The sequence below is a fragment of the Cebidichthys violaceus genome, unplaced genomic scaffold, assembly GCF_023349555.1.
Source record: "Cebidichthys violaceus isolate CVI_PGR_0920_01 unplaced genomic scaffold, fCebVio1.0.p SCAF_13, whole genome shotgun sequence".
Lineage (NCBI taxonomy): Eukaryota > Metazoa > Chordata > Actinopteri > Perciformes > Stichaeidae > Cebidichthys > Cebidichthys violaceus.
Genome location: NW_027176296.1, coordinates 1,065,270 through 1,082,109, shown reverse-complemented (window position 1 = coordinate 1,082,109; position 16,840 = coordinate 1,065,270). Strand labels below are relative to the sequence as shown.

Below are 16,840 nucleotides of genomic sequence, written 5' to 3'. Positions count from 1 at the left end.
GTGTGTGTGTGTGTGTGTGATATGTACACACCCTCTGACTCTTGGAAAATAAATGAGGGTTTTCTGCAGCCATGCACATGCGCTGCACAAACTGTGAGGCATTGTATACGACATGGCCCTAATCACTCCATGGCATGCACACTACTTTTTTTGATTAATGTGAACATCAGAGTAACTAGGCACTGCACCTGATGTCAGTGATGACGCAAATTATGATAATGTTTGAAAAAGGACAAAGGATTAATCGATGATTAAAATAGTTAACATTCATTTTTTGATTAACCAGCTAAGCTTCACAGCTCTAATTGAGTGTTTATTATGGAAATAGTGATTGAGTGAACAAGGAAATCATTTTGAACTCATAAATGTGGTGCACACACTATTTCTGTACTAAATGTTACACACGTTTTTTTAAAGCATTTTTATTTATCCAGGGCAACAATGGAATAAACCTTAATTTCTGGATCGCCAATATTCTGAACAATGAGTCATAGGAAGTGTAAAGGTCAGAGCCTCAGCACTCTTCTGTCACCACAAAATCATTTTGTTTAACCTTCTTTCTCTCAGAGTTGTTGTGTGAGCATGCGTCCTGGTTTTCACGTCGACATCATGCATCACTGTGACACACGTTCACTGTGAAGCTGCCTGTTACAACTGGAGTCCTCTGCTGTCGGAGGTTAAGTGTTCCATCGCTCACTCTGTCTCCAGAACTATGCTTCCAGGGATTCAAACCAGCAACTGTTCCGGGAACAAGCCAGAGAGAGGTGCTAGGGATAGAAATAAAGTTGGAGCTAAAAAAGATGGCAGAGATTATTGTTGAGAGCAATTAGAGTAAGTAGAGGAGTGTGGAATCACACACACACACACACACACACACACACACACACACACACACAGGCCCCCTCCATAAAGCTGGCTCGCTCAGCCGTAGTGGGACTCGGAGGCTGGCACAGCTGGCGGTGCCCGAGCACACTGGGCACAATCTCCCTCGCCCCTTGCCAATCTCAACCCACGCTCGTCACATTCAAATTCGCCAAGCTTTATTGGCAAGATGAACGCGGTCACTGTTGCTTGCCATCATGCTGGGAGACCAAATACAATGCTGATCTTTCACAAGCAAGTGTCTCCTCCAATGTTCCAGCTCCAGTTAACTTTAGTGTCACAAGCGAAAAGTGTTCAAGGAAAAATCGTGATCTTGTTTTCTGTCAATTCATCACTCCTTTTGAGCTTGTCTGCATTCCTGGTCTTGATTAGGAGGCATTACATATGCACCCAAATATATCACTTTTTACCTCTTACAAGCCTGTCAATATTCAACAGTTACACAGCGCAGGATGCCTCTTCATTCCAAGCATTTGAAAGAATAGCTCGGGAGCAGATCTTACTCCAATAGGACTCCCTCAAGTCTAAAACGAGCTTTGTCTTTGTCAGAACAGTCAGTCGCTGGTTCATTATTTAAAGAAACTTCACGTGCAAAACCATTGTTACACCATCAGTGTGTGGTGACTTATTTTATGAGTGAGCGTTATTATTTTCTTTTCTAGTCTACCCACCGCCTCATATCTCGTCTTATTTCTACTTCAGTTAGTAATTTTCTACATTTCCTCAAATGCCTTTTGACAACCATCACAGAACAGGCAGGAACATGTTGCGCTTGTGCTGTGGGTTAAACATGTGGGTGGAGAGAGAGCAGTACTGTAGCAATAGGGATTGCAAAGTAAGTGGAGGAGAGTGAGTTTTTCCAGTCAAGAAAAATGTTGAATTAGGCCTCTTATGCAAAGCACAAGTCTTGTCTCTGAATTGCATTCTGGTCTACTGAGCGTGAGTGTTGGTGTAGAAATTGGTTCCTTGTTCTCTGATGGATTTCTTCCAGATTGAAGGTTGAATGCAGGTGTAAAATGTTGGGTCAAGGAAGAATATAACCTTTACTTTGTGTGTTTAAACTTACATGATCATAAACTATTGGATGTTTCTACAGAAAAAATGTAAAAAACACAATAGAAGGGCCCATTTCTTTAGCACAAACTACAACCTGATGTAACTTCCTCTATTCAAGTTCCCTGTAATTCAAATACTTTTCTTGTGTTTTAGCGTCCAGTTACCAATGCGATAGTGTTGTCACGATACTGGAATTTCTAACTGCAATAGAATACGTTGAAAAATATCGATAATTGATATTGAGGGCATTCATTTTAGATTTCTATCAAAAAATAAATAGTGGTGTGTGTGTGTGTGTGTGTGTGTGTGTGTGTGTGTGTGTAAACTCTGTTTCGGAGAGAAGAGAAAACAGTGGAAATGTGGAGTAATGAGGAAAATTAGTATTTAAACCATGATGATGATTTTGATTTAAATAAAATGATAAAATATCTTTTTTTTCTTTAGCTAAAAAGATATTCCTCTCACTATGTGCAGAGATCTGAACTGCGTCCATATCAATGGTCCGTTATCCACAGTAGCTGTCTGCTATACAGAAATAGCTTAAACTAAACTGCATCATAAACGGTAGTATTATAGGTATTTTAGCTTTTGGATTTATTTGTTTTATTGATATATTCATGTGTGATACTTTGTCACACATTTTAGGTTGTATCATTATGCAGCAACAAGACACTGATCATATACACGTTTTGCTGGTTGATGTTATCATGTTGTCAATGATCTGACAAGATGACTGTCTGAGCACGCTGCCACTGTAAGTGCGTGTGTGTGTGTGTGTGTGTGTGTGTGTGTGTGTGTGTGTGTGTGTGTGTGTGTGTGTGTGTGTGTGTGTGTGTGTGTGTGCGTGCGCCGCCCCCCCCTCTCAGACAGGCTAATATGTGTCACAGCCTCTGGAACAGGCTGTCCTTTTCCAGCATGTCTTCATTTTTTCTTCTTCTCTAAACTTACTCCTGATTTCCATTCCTCCTTTTATTTGTCTGTTTTAGAGAATAATTTAGGATATTTTTGCTCCTTTTTAAATGAAAAGCTTTTGTGTACTTCTTTGTCCTTCACCTGTATTTCATCTCTGTTTCACTTAAAGCCTCTCTTTCTCTGTCTCTCTCTGTCCCCCTGCCAGTTGGCAGCATATCTGCCCTCAGGTGTTTATTGACCAGCCCCCTTCTCTTCCTTTGTATCTACCCATCCATTTCTCCCTCCATCCGTTCATCCCTCCATCCGGCCAGTCTTTGCCAGTACTCCCTGGTGGCTGTGCTTTGGCAGAGCTGTGGAACGAGACTGTGCCGTGTTTTTTTTTTGGACACCTGGCCCAGCTCAGACTGCTTCAGCCCAGCTCGCTTTAGTCCTGTTGTAAAACCAGTAACATCCTACCCAGTGTAATGGGCAGCCTAAAACACGTGAAACATAGAAGTGGAAGCAAAGCCTAACATTTTTCATGTTCATAATGTTTTCTGGTGATACATCAGTCCGAAGGGAATTTATTCAACTTTGGACTCAAGAATAAACTGATTGAATTTTGATGGTCAAAGATCACTGTGACCTCACAAAACATGTTGTTGGCCATATTTAAAGAATTTATTTGCTGCTTATGACAATTTCCCACAGATCTCTAATAGGATAAAATGATGAAGTGATGACATTTTATACAGACATGGATGTAGACTGCAACAGGATTTTGGTATATTTGGTAGAGCCAAATAACCAAGAGTTGGTAATTCCAGTTTTTACTTTATACGGTTTTACTTGATGGTGTTTAACATTATTCATCAATGCATCAACACTGGGGGGTCAATAATCAATTAATGAAGCACTTCAGAACTTGTTTGAGTAAATGTAATATATTTCTGGATATTATTTTAGCTCTCAAGGTTGTGCAAAGTGGCTGATTTTTCTTCTGCTGTAAGCTTGTTCTTACTGAGAGCTGCACTGAATGCTTTTAATGCTTCCACTTAATTGAGCAAAATCTTTCTTTGTACTGTTTGCTTCTGCTGCTCTGTTATTGATATCTATTCAGTTATGTTTTTTGTGTAGCTATCAATCAAAGTTACAGCCGCCTTTTAGACAGGAAACAGTAAATGGAAGCAGCTTTATGGACAAATTATGTTCAGGTAAGCTCTGTCCTATGCTGCCCGATTCTGACTTATGGTCCAGCATCAGTCTTGTCATATTGGCTTTTATCTAACCAAAACTGAGCCAGGCCATGTGAATTTATCTTTGGCCTGAGGACAATCTGTTATTCGATAGGCAGCTTTATGGTTTAGTTGCCGAGATGTAACTGAGGGGAGGACAGTTGATTCAGAATAAATAATGCAGTATATTTAGATGAAAAGAAAGTAAATTAGGGGATAAAGTTGAGTCAAGCAGACACACATACTGTAGTCTTTATAATAAGTGAAATCATAAATTAAATCAGCAGAAAACAGCAGTAATGGGCTAACTGTAAAAACTAATTCTCCTCTGTCTCTTCCTCTCTCATCTCTGTTCCTTTATCTTGCTGTCACTCTCCTCTTCATGGTCAGCACACACGTACTATACATGCATATCTTTCCAAATGCACTGGGGAACTTGGGCACAACCATACACACACACACACACACACACACACACACACACACACACACACATGCATACGTTGACACATGTATGATGTGATAAGACTGTCTGTCCTTGGAACAGAGCTGTGTGTCTGGTGATAGCCAGTTTATGAAGTCATGATGAGACTGGTTGTAACTGACAGGCTGGCGGATCGTGTGTATGTGTCTGTCTGTGTGTGTGAGAGAGAGAGAGAGAGAGAGAGAGAGAGAGAGAGAGAGAGAGAGAGAGAGAGAGAGAGAGAGAGAGAGAGAGAGAGAGAGCCTCTGCATGATGGTGTATACAGCCCTGTCAGTCATTGTATTGCCCTCCATCGCCCCCTTTGCTGTCTTTCTCTCTTCTTCTCCAGTATCTCCGAGTGACAGAAACACATATAAGTGGGGAGAGAGGGATAAAGAGAGAGAAAGCAAAATAGATATAGGGAGGAAAAATGATTTTAAAAGAAATGTATATGGTCGTGGAAATGTTTGACAGCAAAGTAACAAAGAAAAAAGAGACGAAAGCAACTGATGTTAGAGGAAGGAAAAGGCCAGCTGCGAGAAGGGAGGGAGGATAAATTAAAATAGAGAGAAAGGGAATAATTTGGAAAAAACGTAAAGATGAGAGAAAACGAGACAAAGTGAGCAAGGGAGGGGGAGTAGGGGGAGAATGGGAGGAAGAGGATGAATAGGGTAATAATGGCTCAGTGTGAGAGCTGTTGTAGAAAAAGAGAGAACGGCTGAGTGAAGAAGAGAACAAAATGAGGCTGAGGGCACTCAGACAGATAGAATTAGACACACCGCAGAGGTTCGGTGTGTAAGTGTGTGTGTGTGTGTGTGTGTGTGTGTGTGTGTGTGTGTGTGTGTGTGTGTGTGTGTGTGTGTGTGTGTGTGTGTGTGCGCGTGCGCGTGCGCGTGTGTGTGTGCGTGTGTGTGTTTGTGTGACACACACACTAAGAGACACACCGAGAGAGTGTGCGCTTATGTTTTTAGGTGTCCATGTGTGCAGCCAGCCGTATTCTGTGGATGGTTACTAGGTTTGCCACGAGTGTGCTCGCTGTCTATGTGCATGTCTGTGTGTGCGTTTTTATGGGTTTTACGAGTTCGAGGAAATAGACGCACCGGACAGCCGGCTGTGACAGGTGGAGAGCTTTAAAGAGAATTTTTTTCTGCTTATTGTGATGTGTAATGTGTGTATCTGTGAGAAGGAAGAGAGAGATGGGAGGAAGACTGAAGAGTGCGTGAGGCCGAGCTAAATGAGAGTGTGATGGTGCTAAAAGACCCGAGGATGACTGGAACTCTAACGCTGCCTCCATCCTTCCTCCTCTGTCGTTCACTCCAACATGTTTCTTCTCTCTGTATCTTGTTCTTGCTGACAGAACTCCTCCCTCATTAGAAATATTTCAAAAATGTTTCAAAAAGTGTTTCATATGCTGTGTACATTGTGTACTTATTTTTGTATATAATATGTGACGATATGTGATGATAATATATCCCTTTCTCTCCCTTTCTGCCTCTCTCTCTCCCGTTTCTCTCTCTTTCCATCTCAGGCGGAGATTGTCAAGCGTCTCAGTGCCATCTGCGCTCAGATCATCCCTTTCCTCTCTCAAGAGGTAAGTGTCACCACTGCCAGAGACACTTACAGATAAACACAAAATATGCACACACATAATCAGGAGGTGATTATTCACACCCCAGGCCTATATCACATTTTCTTTGCATCCAGAATAATTAATCAACCAGACTACATACAATTGCATGCAGAGCAAAATATAAATTCAGAAGTCCTCATTATATTTTCAAAAGACATTGATTCTAATTTACGTGTTCAAGTTGAATAAAGTGTAAAGAAATTAACAGAAACACTGTCAATGCATTGCAATGCTTTACACTACTACTTCAACAAATATTTAATGTCAAAAATGTAAAATTTTTGACATGAAATGTGTTGATTCAATCTTATGGTTAATTTTGAGGCGTAGTTTTGCATTTCTTCCCAATTATTGCAAGCTGCCTCAATAAGGGCCCGTGTCCACCAAAGTGGGGTTTTTTTCCCAAATGAAAAAGTAAGGCTCTCTTCTGAAAACACCCAGCTGGGAGCACTTGAGAGCGTCGTGTTTTTGTCAGCCGAGATGTTGTGGTTGTGTCTGGTTGCTATGTTACGGGATATCCACGTAAGTACAATGGGCGGCACAAGGTAGAGTGGCCTTATTATATATATATATATATATATATATATATATATATATATATATATATATATATATATATATATATATATATATAATATATAGATATATATATAGATATATATATATATATATAATATATAGATATATATATATATATATATATATAGATATATATATATATATATATATATATATATCTATATATATATATATATATATATAGATATATATATATATATATATATATATATATATATCTATATATATAATATATAGATATATATATATATATATCTATATATACACATACACAGCAGTTTGTTGTGTCAGAACCATAAACTATGAACTGTGCCCTCCCTAATAGTCAAAGGTACAGCTTAAATGAATGAAACCAACTTACTGAAAATCAAGTACCGCACTAATTTGCCTCTAGGCCTCCTGCTTTGTGTTCAGATCATGGTAACTACGGTTGGTAAATTAAAAATTCACCACAAAGAGAAAAAACTTTAATGACGCTGGCCGCTTTTCTGTTCTGAGGTTTTTTAAAAAAAAAGTGTATTGTCGCTCCGGCGCTGGTTGTGTGTGTGTGTGTGTGTGTGTGTGTGTGTGTGTGTGTGTGTGTGTGTGTGTGTGTGTGTGTGTGTGTGTGTGTGTGTGTGTGTGTGTGTGAGTGAGTGAGAGAGAGAGAAAGTGTGTGTGAAAGTGTGTAGACTTGAGTACAAACCTGCAGACACACTTCTTTTTGTCTGAGAGCGTGAGAGTGTTAGTGTGCACTGCTGCCTGGAGACATGAAGGTCACAGTGCTGTCAGGTTGTTCAATATTGACACTGCGTGTGTGTGTGTGTGTGTGTGTGTGTGTGTGTGCGTGCGCGAGCGCTGTTGCACACATGCATATTTGCGTTTGTGTGACTGATTACATTGGTATTTTGTGTAAACAGAACTGAGATTTTAGTTAGTATAGCTATGAGTGTGTGCGCGTGTGTGTGTGTGTGTGTGTGTGTGTGTGTGTGTGTGTGTGTGTGTGTGTACTGTATGTGTGTTATTGTGTGTGTGTGTGTGTGTGTGTGTGTGTGTGTGTGTGTGTGTGTGTGTGTACTGTATGTGTGTTATTGTGTGTGTGTGTGTGTGTGTGTGTGTGTGTGTGTGTGTGTGTTTTCTGTGTGTTTGCATTTTGTGAATGCATGGTTGCCCAATCCAGACATTTCTATTTACACACCCTGTACAAGCAGAGTTTGGTTGTTCTAACACCTTTTCTCAAGTTTGGTTCATGTAATGATTCTAACTGTGTGATATCTGACTGTACATGCAATATACATTGTGTGTACTTTACACAATATACTGTAACACTCAGCAGAGATAATAAGGCAGTGCATTCCTTATGTGTGTGTGTTTATTCGCTGTTTGTGTGTGTAGCACCAGCAACAGGTGGTCCAAGCAGTGGAGAGGGCCAAGCAGGTCACCATGGCTGAACTCAACGCCATTATCGGGGTGAGTCACCTCCATTCATCCTGACAGCACAGACACACACACACACATGCACACATTAACTAAGGACCGATCTGACCATGATGAGAGTCAGCTGATTCAATTCTTTCGTCACTGGTCTATGTGTCAAGATTGATAATCAAATAAGTGAGTCATTAACTTCAGCGTCACTCAAGGTGTTTACATTTACTCTTTGTTTTTTGTTTGTGCTAAATGTAGATTCAGTCACGCAGGTATATTTAGCTATACAATTCCTCCGGAGCTTTGATGGCATGTTATGAATTAACGTGGCTAATCGACTATTTCAAAGTTGTTTTAAAGAAAAGAGAATTGGCCTTTGAAGGATTATTCTTGATGCATCTGTGTTTAAGTATTCTATATCCCCTAAGAGAGCCAATCTGTTAGACTCAGATGTTAATTGTCATTATTTCTGTATATATTTCTGTTGTTCCGATGAATTGATTGTGGCAGAGGCGCATCCTGTAGTTACCAATGTCATATAAAGATTTAATGAATCACCGTTCACAATATAATAGCAACAAAGCTCCCGGCTGGCATATTTGCATAGAGAAGATATATTAACGATTTGGAGTAATACTGGTGAACATGGTAGCGTTTAGTCTGTCTCTTATGTGGGCGCCATCCTCTCAAATATGTTTAAGGACAGAAAGAAATCAGTGATTGTTATCAGATCAGTCAGCTCTAATTGTCAGAGCACTTATCACATTACACTGTGTACACTGCTTTAATTACAGCTCAGTATTCAGTTTTATTTCTGTTAGATACTCTCTGTGAACAATAGTAATTTTATATTTAAATGAAGCTTACATAAAAAACGACACACATTATGTAACAAAATACATACCTTAACCACACTGATATACTTTTTTTAAACACTCAAAATACACATCTGACCATGACCTACACATGCTCGTCTGCACATATATGTCTAAACCTGTGCGCACACACACACACACACACACACACACACACACACACACACACACACACACACACACAGACAGACAGTGATGCTCCTGAGTGCCCTCGTAGACGGGGCTTTCCAGAGCTTGTCAGAGCACTGATCACATTACTGTCTACTTAAAGCCTTTTGTTCCTCCCAGCACTACAAACACTGCTGTCTCTGAGGTGTGTATGTGTGTCTTAACACACCAGCTTGACAAAACAACACACATAAAAAACATCATAATGCTCCCCTCAGGATAATAGCCTTCCTGTATCTGTAGCTGCTCCTTTGCGCCCTTCTCCTCGCTCTATCCTCTGTCATTTTCTCTCTGGATTTTCTCATCTCTCCTTTTGTAATCTTTTGTCATTCACTTCCTCCAACTATGGCCCTGTCCTAATTCCTCCTCTCTCATTGTTTTTGGCGATGTCTTATCTTTTCCTCTCTCCGCTGCACACTTTGCCTCCCTCTTCCTCTGCTCATTTACCCTCTCTCCCTATCTTCTCCGCTCTGTTCATCTAATTCTCCTTCACTTTTCTCCTTCACACTGCCTCCACCATGATTTCCCTCTGTTCCACTTCCTCCACATCATTTACTTTCTGACTCAAACATTTTCTTCCCTCTCTTTTACCCACTCTGTGTTTTCCCCTGGCCTCTTTCTCAATCTTCCTCCTCCTACCTGTCCTTCATAATAAATCCCATTCATCCCCTCACTCTTTTCACACTCTCTCCTTCTTTCTTTCACTCTCCATCTCCTCTTCCTTTACTTTCTCTGTGTATCCTGACCATTTAATTTCCTTCTCCACGTCTTTCCTTTTCCTCTTTCTGGTCCTTGGTGTCCATCTTTCTCACCTTTTTAATCCACTAATCTCTTTAACATCCTATCTTCCTTCATCTTATTTTCCTCTCTCACTGTTGAGCTCTCCGTGTGGATTTCATTTCATTCACCGGCTCCCTTTTTCTTATCTCTCTCACCTCCCTTTTTCCAAGCACAACCCCCACTTCCCCTTTACTTTTCCTTCTTCCTTCTACTTTGTTCGTTGCACTTTCTTATGCTTATTTTCTATCCATGTCTTCTTTACCTTGATTTTTTCTAACCACCCAACCTTTTGTATGACACCATCCCTCCCCGCTCCCTCCTTTCCCTGTGGCCACAGCAGCAGCAGCTCCAGCACCTGTCTCACCATGCCCCCGGCATCCCTCTGACGCCACACCCATCAGGCCTGTCCCTGGGGGCGGGGGGCTCAGGGCTTCTTGCGCTGACCGGAGCCCTGGGGGTCTCGGCCCACCTTGCCTCCAAAGATGAGCGCAACCATCTTGATCCGGAACATCTCAGAGGTAAAGAACAGTAGACTTTTAGTCCTTCATTTTGTCTCCAAAATGAGACTTAAATGTTCTGGCACATCTACCCACGCTAGCCCACTAATTGGATAAAATAATAATAATAATAAAAATTTTGCAAAATGTTCGTCTGAAAACAAACAAGATTGTGTTTCTGATCTTGTGAATTATATTCAGTGGCAGCCTGCTTTGCTTTCATCAACTAGAAGATAGTCGAGCTGTGGTTTGAGCACCCAAAGTTCTCATAGAAAAAATAATCTGATTAATATTGGAGACAAACTATTGTATTTACAGCAGGATTTAACCAGGGTAGTTTAAATTGTGTTAGTTAAAGCAGACGTTTTTTAGCCGGACATCGCTAGACCAAATTGATTTTTTTTTTGCCAAATCCTGTCTGAAGTACTGCAAACACATTTTTCCTCTCAAGAAAAGCTTTAAGTGCTGTTGATTCTTCTCCTTTTTATATTGTGTACTTAGGTCAATATTGCTGCACGATTGTGGCTCCAACATAAAGTACCACATCAGCTGCAGCCATCTTGGTTGTTTTAAAAAAAATGCTTCAACCAATTTATAGTTATTGTCACAAACACGCCCAGAGGGTTGTGATTGGCCCGTCAGATCTCATGTTGCTGGAAATCTGTCCAAAGGCGAGGGGGACCAGATGCATCTGCCAGTGCAAATAAAACACGACCTTGCAGATTTGTCTGGTTCCCTGGTAAGATGTTTTCGCCCTTTTAGCCCTAAAGTACATTATAGTTGCAGTGCAGCTAATCCGTGTACTTGCTGTTGTTACGGGTCAGTGTGCACAAAAGGCTTCATCATTGAAAATCAATTACACTATTGAACATATGGAGAAGATGTTTAGCGAGTTCAATACAAGGGAGAAAGTAACAGACTGTGGGAAATCATCCAGAATAAAAACATCAGATATCAAACATTAAAGAATAATCTTATGTTTGTATTTCTGCATGTACATGTGAGCATTGTGTGTGTCTCAGTGTAATTCATTACATACTGGAATTGGCACAAAGCAGCAGTGAGAGAAACTTTGACAACAGCTACAGAATAAAAAACAGATAAGACCAAGATTTAGACCAAAATGCCAAGCACACAAAAGCTGCTAGTCACATTGTTTGTGACTGGCAGCTTTTGTTACATTTTTACAGCAAGTCGCCTTTTGGACTGAATTTGAACTTCCTTGGTTAGATTGCTGTCATAATATGGACAAACATTCCCGGCACTTGTGTGTGAATGCAAGAGAACCGCTTTCTCCCTATGAACTTTCATTCACCCCCATAGAATATGTTATCTTCGCGCTCTGTTTCAGGCGCCAAGCCAAGAGAGACTTTCTCATGAATAAACTGAGAGCTAGAAAGAAAAAAAAAAAAAAAAGGAGGAATGACTAAGAGCAGAAAGGGAGAGAGATAGAGAGATCAATGTGTTCATATTGGCGTGCTAAGCATCTGTGCGAGAGCTTATGCATGTCTGCAGCTGTGTGTGTTTCTGTTCTTGCATATGAGAAGAAGAATGAGTGAAAAGATAGTGAGCGTTGAAAGAGGCAGCATGGGAAAACGCGGAGCTTTGTTAGGTTTGGAGAAACAGAGAGAGGGAAAGATAGAGAGGAGACAGGAATCGTATTTGTATCTTTATTAGAGGAGCCGTCGTAGTTCAGCCTAACCTTGGCTGACTGGGGGACTGTTGTTGTTATTATCTGGACTGACGTCAAACTTTCTCTCCTGTCCTCTTTACTCCTCTCTCCTACTTTTTTTCTCTACTCTGTTTTCTTTTCTTACCTTTCTCCGTCCCATCCCAGAGGGAGCACCCAGCAGGGTGAGTAGTTGTGTATGTGTGTACAGTAAGTGTCGTCTACACCCACAATTCTGTGTGTGTGTGTGTGTGTGTGTGTGTGTGTGTGTGTGTGTGTGTGTGTGTGTGTGTGTGTGTGTGTGTGTGCGTGTGTGCGTGTGTGCGCGCGCGTGTGACAGTGATAAACTGAGGAAAATGGAGACGGACTGTAAAGTGGCCTCTAAAAAAGGCTGTGTACTGCTGGTGCTCAGCCAGGAGTAGCCCAGCTCAGCAACAGCACAATAGCTGCTCAGCGCTATCAACCTTGAGCTCCTCAAGGTTCTCTACATCACACTAACGTCTGAGCTCACAGCAGTTTTGCTGTTCTCCGGAAGGGAGTACAAATTGAGTGAATGGATGAACAAGCAACTGTTTATTTTTCAGCACCACAAATGTTCTGGTAATCTACAGGACTTACAGAACAAGTGAAAGGATTAACACTAAGTTAATGGCAAATGCTGCCCAAAACACAGCAGTTGGTGTCTGTACAAATGAGCAACTCTTACTTAGCAATGTTTACTTGAGTGTGCAGTATATAAAATACCAATGACTGGAGGCCCCTTAATGTCTGATGTAAAAAAAAAAAACACACTAAAATATCACACTACTGAGATCCATTTGAAAAGATGGTTCCCAACAGAACTTGCTCTGTTGTATTGTTAGTTAATATTTGGTGTAGAATTGCACAACTGCCAGTTCTTCAGCAGAGATGGGGACCACAGTAGATGTGTTTATCTGCACTACCGTTCCAAAAACGTTTCCTATTGAAACCTGATTCCGTGCATTGGTAGGAACAGTAAACAGAGAATCAGATGGTATTACCATTTTGCAGTCTTTTTTTCTAACATGATTGCATGTTGCTACCATACAGATTTTTACATTAATGTGACTTTTTAGAGGCAAGTTCGTTTCACTGAACACATTGACTTAGTCAGTGTTCGATCATACAGACAGTCTATTAGAAGTTCACATTCAACAGTTCACAAATTTAGTGTGGAGGTGAAATGCGACTTGGGATGCACCGATACCGATATCGGGCCGATACTGACTCAAATAGCTAAATCAGATATCGGTGACAATGGGTCTAATTTATTCAGATCTATATACTATATACATTATGTACTGACATTTTAATTCCTGTTTAAGTTTGGACCAGTTTTTCATTAAAAAAATGAATCCATTGATATCTAAGTATTTATCTGTTCAATTATGTTTCCCAAAGTTAAGAAAGCAGTGTTAAAGTCAAGCCTGATGTTTAATTATACATACAAAAATTATACCAGCCACTTACACACAGTGAGGGTTACAGATTGTTAATTTAACTTTGGTATCAGATCAATACCCGGTGTCAGTCAATACCCAAATTCCAGGTATCGTATTGGGCTTGGGCTTTAAAAAGTCTGAATGGTTTATCCCTAGATGTGACCGTATGGTGACTCAGGTCACCATAACTGATGGGGTTAAAGAACAAAAAAAAAAATGCAATGTAAATGCAACATGCAATGAAACATGAAATGTATACAAGTCCATCTTGCCTCACAGGTTTTGCTCATATTTACGTCACTGTAGCTAAAAGTCCTCGTTAATCGCCTGAAGAATTAATGCAGTGTAAATGGGCTGATTGAAATTCAGTAGACGTCTATGGCTGGTCCTATTCTCTCTGGCTGCAGATTGCTCTGCTTTATGGAAACCGTGTGAACACTCACTTACTGTACTGGCTGCAATGGACAGCTGGCCTTCATCAGTGTAAATGTTGATAACACCGAGAGAGGGGGAGAGTGTTCGAGGGAGATGGAGAGTGAAATTGGAAAAGGAAAAAGAGAGAGAGAGAGAGAGAGAGAGAGAGAGAGAGACTAAAGAGGAAGAAAAAAGACCAGGGAAAATAGGTAGGGAACGGTTGTAAAAAAAAAAAAAAAAAAAAAAAAGAATACCAGCTTTTTGTTCTGGCTTTTATTGCGAAATGAAAATGATTTAAGAGCGCTACTGACTTAACTTTACCTCCCTTACTCGCTATCCGCAATGAAGCCCTTAGCATAATTTAATTGCTAAACACAATACTGATTGTTAAGCACCAGGAAAATATCCTCATATGACTTGAGGTTTGTGCTGAACTTAGCCAAGCATTACGGCGTTTGGAAAGGAAGGGGGGGAAGGAGGGAGGGAGGGAGAGAAGTCATGGGAGAGATGCATATCAATTGGCATTTGTCAGACAGCCCTGCACCAGTAAAACATGTTGGAATTTTAAATGGAGGGGAAAAAAAGGACAGCGAGAGGAAGTCAGGGGAGGAGGAGAAAAGAAAAAAGAAGAGAGGGAAGTTTGTTGAGCCGCACTGAGGTCCATTGTGTGGTTTCTCCTCTCCTCTTGTCCGGCGCTCCTTCCTGTCGGCCCCCGTGGGCTCCTTCCTGTGTGACTCATTGGTGTGTTAAACCCTCACTGTTCTTGTCCCCCCCACAGGGGGACAGAGAATGACAAGTGGCCCTCACTGAACCTCTGGCCCCTGCCCCAACGCTAAAACAACACAATGCTTTGATCGACTTTTCTCAGTACCGAGCACCAGGCCAGGTTGTATTGTAAATATGCCTTCACAGCTTTATTGCCCAATAATGAGAGTCATATTTTACATGAGGACGGCTGTGTCGAGGGGGGAGAGCACTAATTAGCTTTATACGCTGTCTCGTGTGCTTCTATGGCTACGTCTTAACCTGTGCTTACGTATGCTGTTCTTGCGGTGTGTGTGTGTGTGTGTGTGTGTGTGTGTGTGTGTGTGTGTGTGTGTGTTGTTATGTCTGCTTTTATGGGGCTTTCTTGTGTTATTGCTCAGTTTGCTTTTCCTTCTCTACTTATGTCTACAGAGTGATTGTGTGTGCATCTTTCTTCACATCATGGCCTGTACATTGGTGGATGTGGGTGTGTTTTATGTGTTTGTAAGATGCTGCCTTTTTAAAGATCTGCTTTTACTTTCCTGTATCAGGTGTGTATCTGGATTTTTGTGTCTGTGGTAGTATCAGTGAGCGTCTGTGTGTGTTCATTCTCATGTTTTTGTCCTTGTCTTTCTTCAGAGTAAGTCAGTGTCATCAACAGACAGTCAGCCCACCGAGGAGCGCCAGGGCCCGTCAGGAGGGTACTCCTCCTCGCAGGGAGGAGCAGAGGCAAAGAGGAGGCGCTGTGATGACAAAGAGCCTCTTCCGCCACACTCCTATGTATGTGTTTGTTTGTGTCCTTGTCCTTATAAGATGAGATAAATTGAGCTTTAGATGATGAACAAGGGGACATTGAGTAGTTGCAGCAGCACACGAAGAATATTAAATAAAAATAGAAATTACGTTAATGTTAATAAACAATAAACATATAAACATGCAACAGATAAATCTCATTAAATGATATAAGTGTGCTATGATGTCCATGTATGCATAATTATTACAAAATAGTAAAAAAGCCACATATTCAGACCAAATATGTCCCAAAGTACGTGTGTGTGTGTGTGTGTGTGTGTGTGTGTGTGTGTGTGTGTGTGTGAGAGAGACATCGCCATTGGCTTCTGATAGGCCACACAGGGGTCTGGGGGCCCCACGGCCAATTAGAGTGGTGTTTGGTTTGGATGGGCCCAGTGGGGAAGAGAAGGGAGCCACAGGCGATGTAATGCCAGAAGAGAGACGGCCAAGGCAGATAGCTGTAATGAATTAGATGGATGCGTTTGCAGTCTGGAGGATTGATTGACACTGAGAGTCTGTCTGTGCAAAATGGCCTACAGCTAAGTCAGTTTGGTATCAACAACAACAGTCCAAATATTCCCATTAGTTCAGAGCGAGAACAAGGACAGATAGTTTCCACTTTCTAAATGTTTTTCCTCTTTTTCTGTCTGTTGAGCCACATTACAGTTCCCATTTCTCTCTGTTTGCCTCTTTTGCTCTTCTATATCTCTGTCTGTTTATCACCGTCTCTCAATTTCTCTATTTTTCCTTCTCACTCTGTCTTCTTCCTTTCTCTTTTGACTTATTTTTCTCTTTCCATCTCACTCTCTGGTTCTGTATTTTTGTTCTAGGAACAGACTGTAGACATAGCCCTGTTTTGGCTCCGTATAATTAGGTACTGATGTCACTCCACACTGATGTCAATAGGAATATCAGGCCATGATCACATCAAAGCGCTGTTGCCATGGTGACTAAGTGCCATCGTTCTCACCCCAGAAAAGAGGGAGAGATATAGGAGAGAGAGATGGTTAGAGGAAAAGCGCAAAATGTACCATCGATGGGGAAAGTGCAACAGTGTGTGTGTGTGTGTGTGTGTGTGTGTGTGTGTGTGTGTGTGTGCGTGCGTGCGTGCGTGCGTGCGTGCGTGCGTGCGTGTGAGAGAGATCGAAACTGTGTTTGTTTGTGTGTATGTGTGTGTGTGTGTGTGTGTGTGTGTGAGTGAGAGAGAGTGTGTGTGTGTGTGTGTGTGTGTGTGTGTGAGAGAGAGAGTGTGTGTGTGTGTGTGCGTGCGTGTGTGAGACAGGGATGTTTGGGGA

General features: G+C 41.3%; 1 protein-coding gene across 2 annotated transcripts in view; it reads left to right on the top strand.

The window, feature by feature from the left end:
• Positions 1–16,840, top strand: part of tle2b (TLE family member 2, transcriptional corepressor b) — a 76,614-nt gene that overhangs the window by 44,621 nt on the left and 15,153 nt on the right. The window contains exons 5-9 of one of the 2 annotated variants that reach the window (XM_068707246.1): positions 6,056–6,118; positions 8,111–8,185; positions 10,307–10,484; positions 12,301–12,317; positions 15,393–15,533. In XM_068707246.1, coding sequence (XP_068563347.1) covers positions 6,056–6,118; positions 8,111–8,185; positions 10,307–10,484; positions 12,301–12,317; positions 15,393–15,533 — 474 coding nt within the window. Of the gene's footprint in view, positions 1–6,055; positions 6,119–8,110; positions 8,186–10,303; positions 10,485–12,300; positions 12,318–15,392; positions 15,534–16,840 lie in introns of both variants that reach the window. The other variant, XM_068707245.1, reaches the window with a different exon arrangement.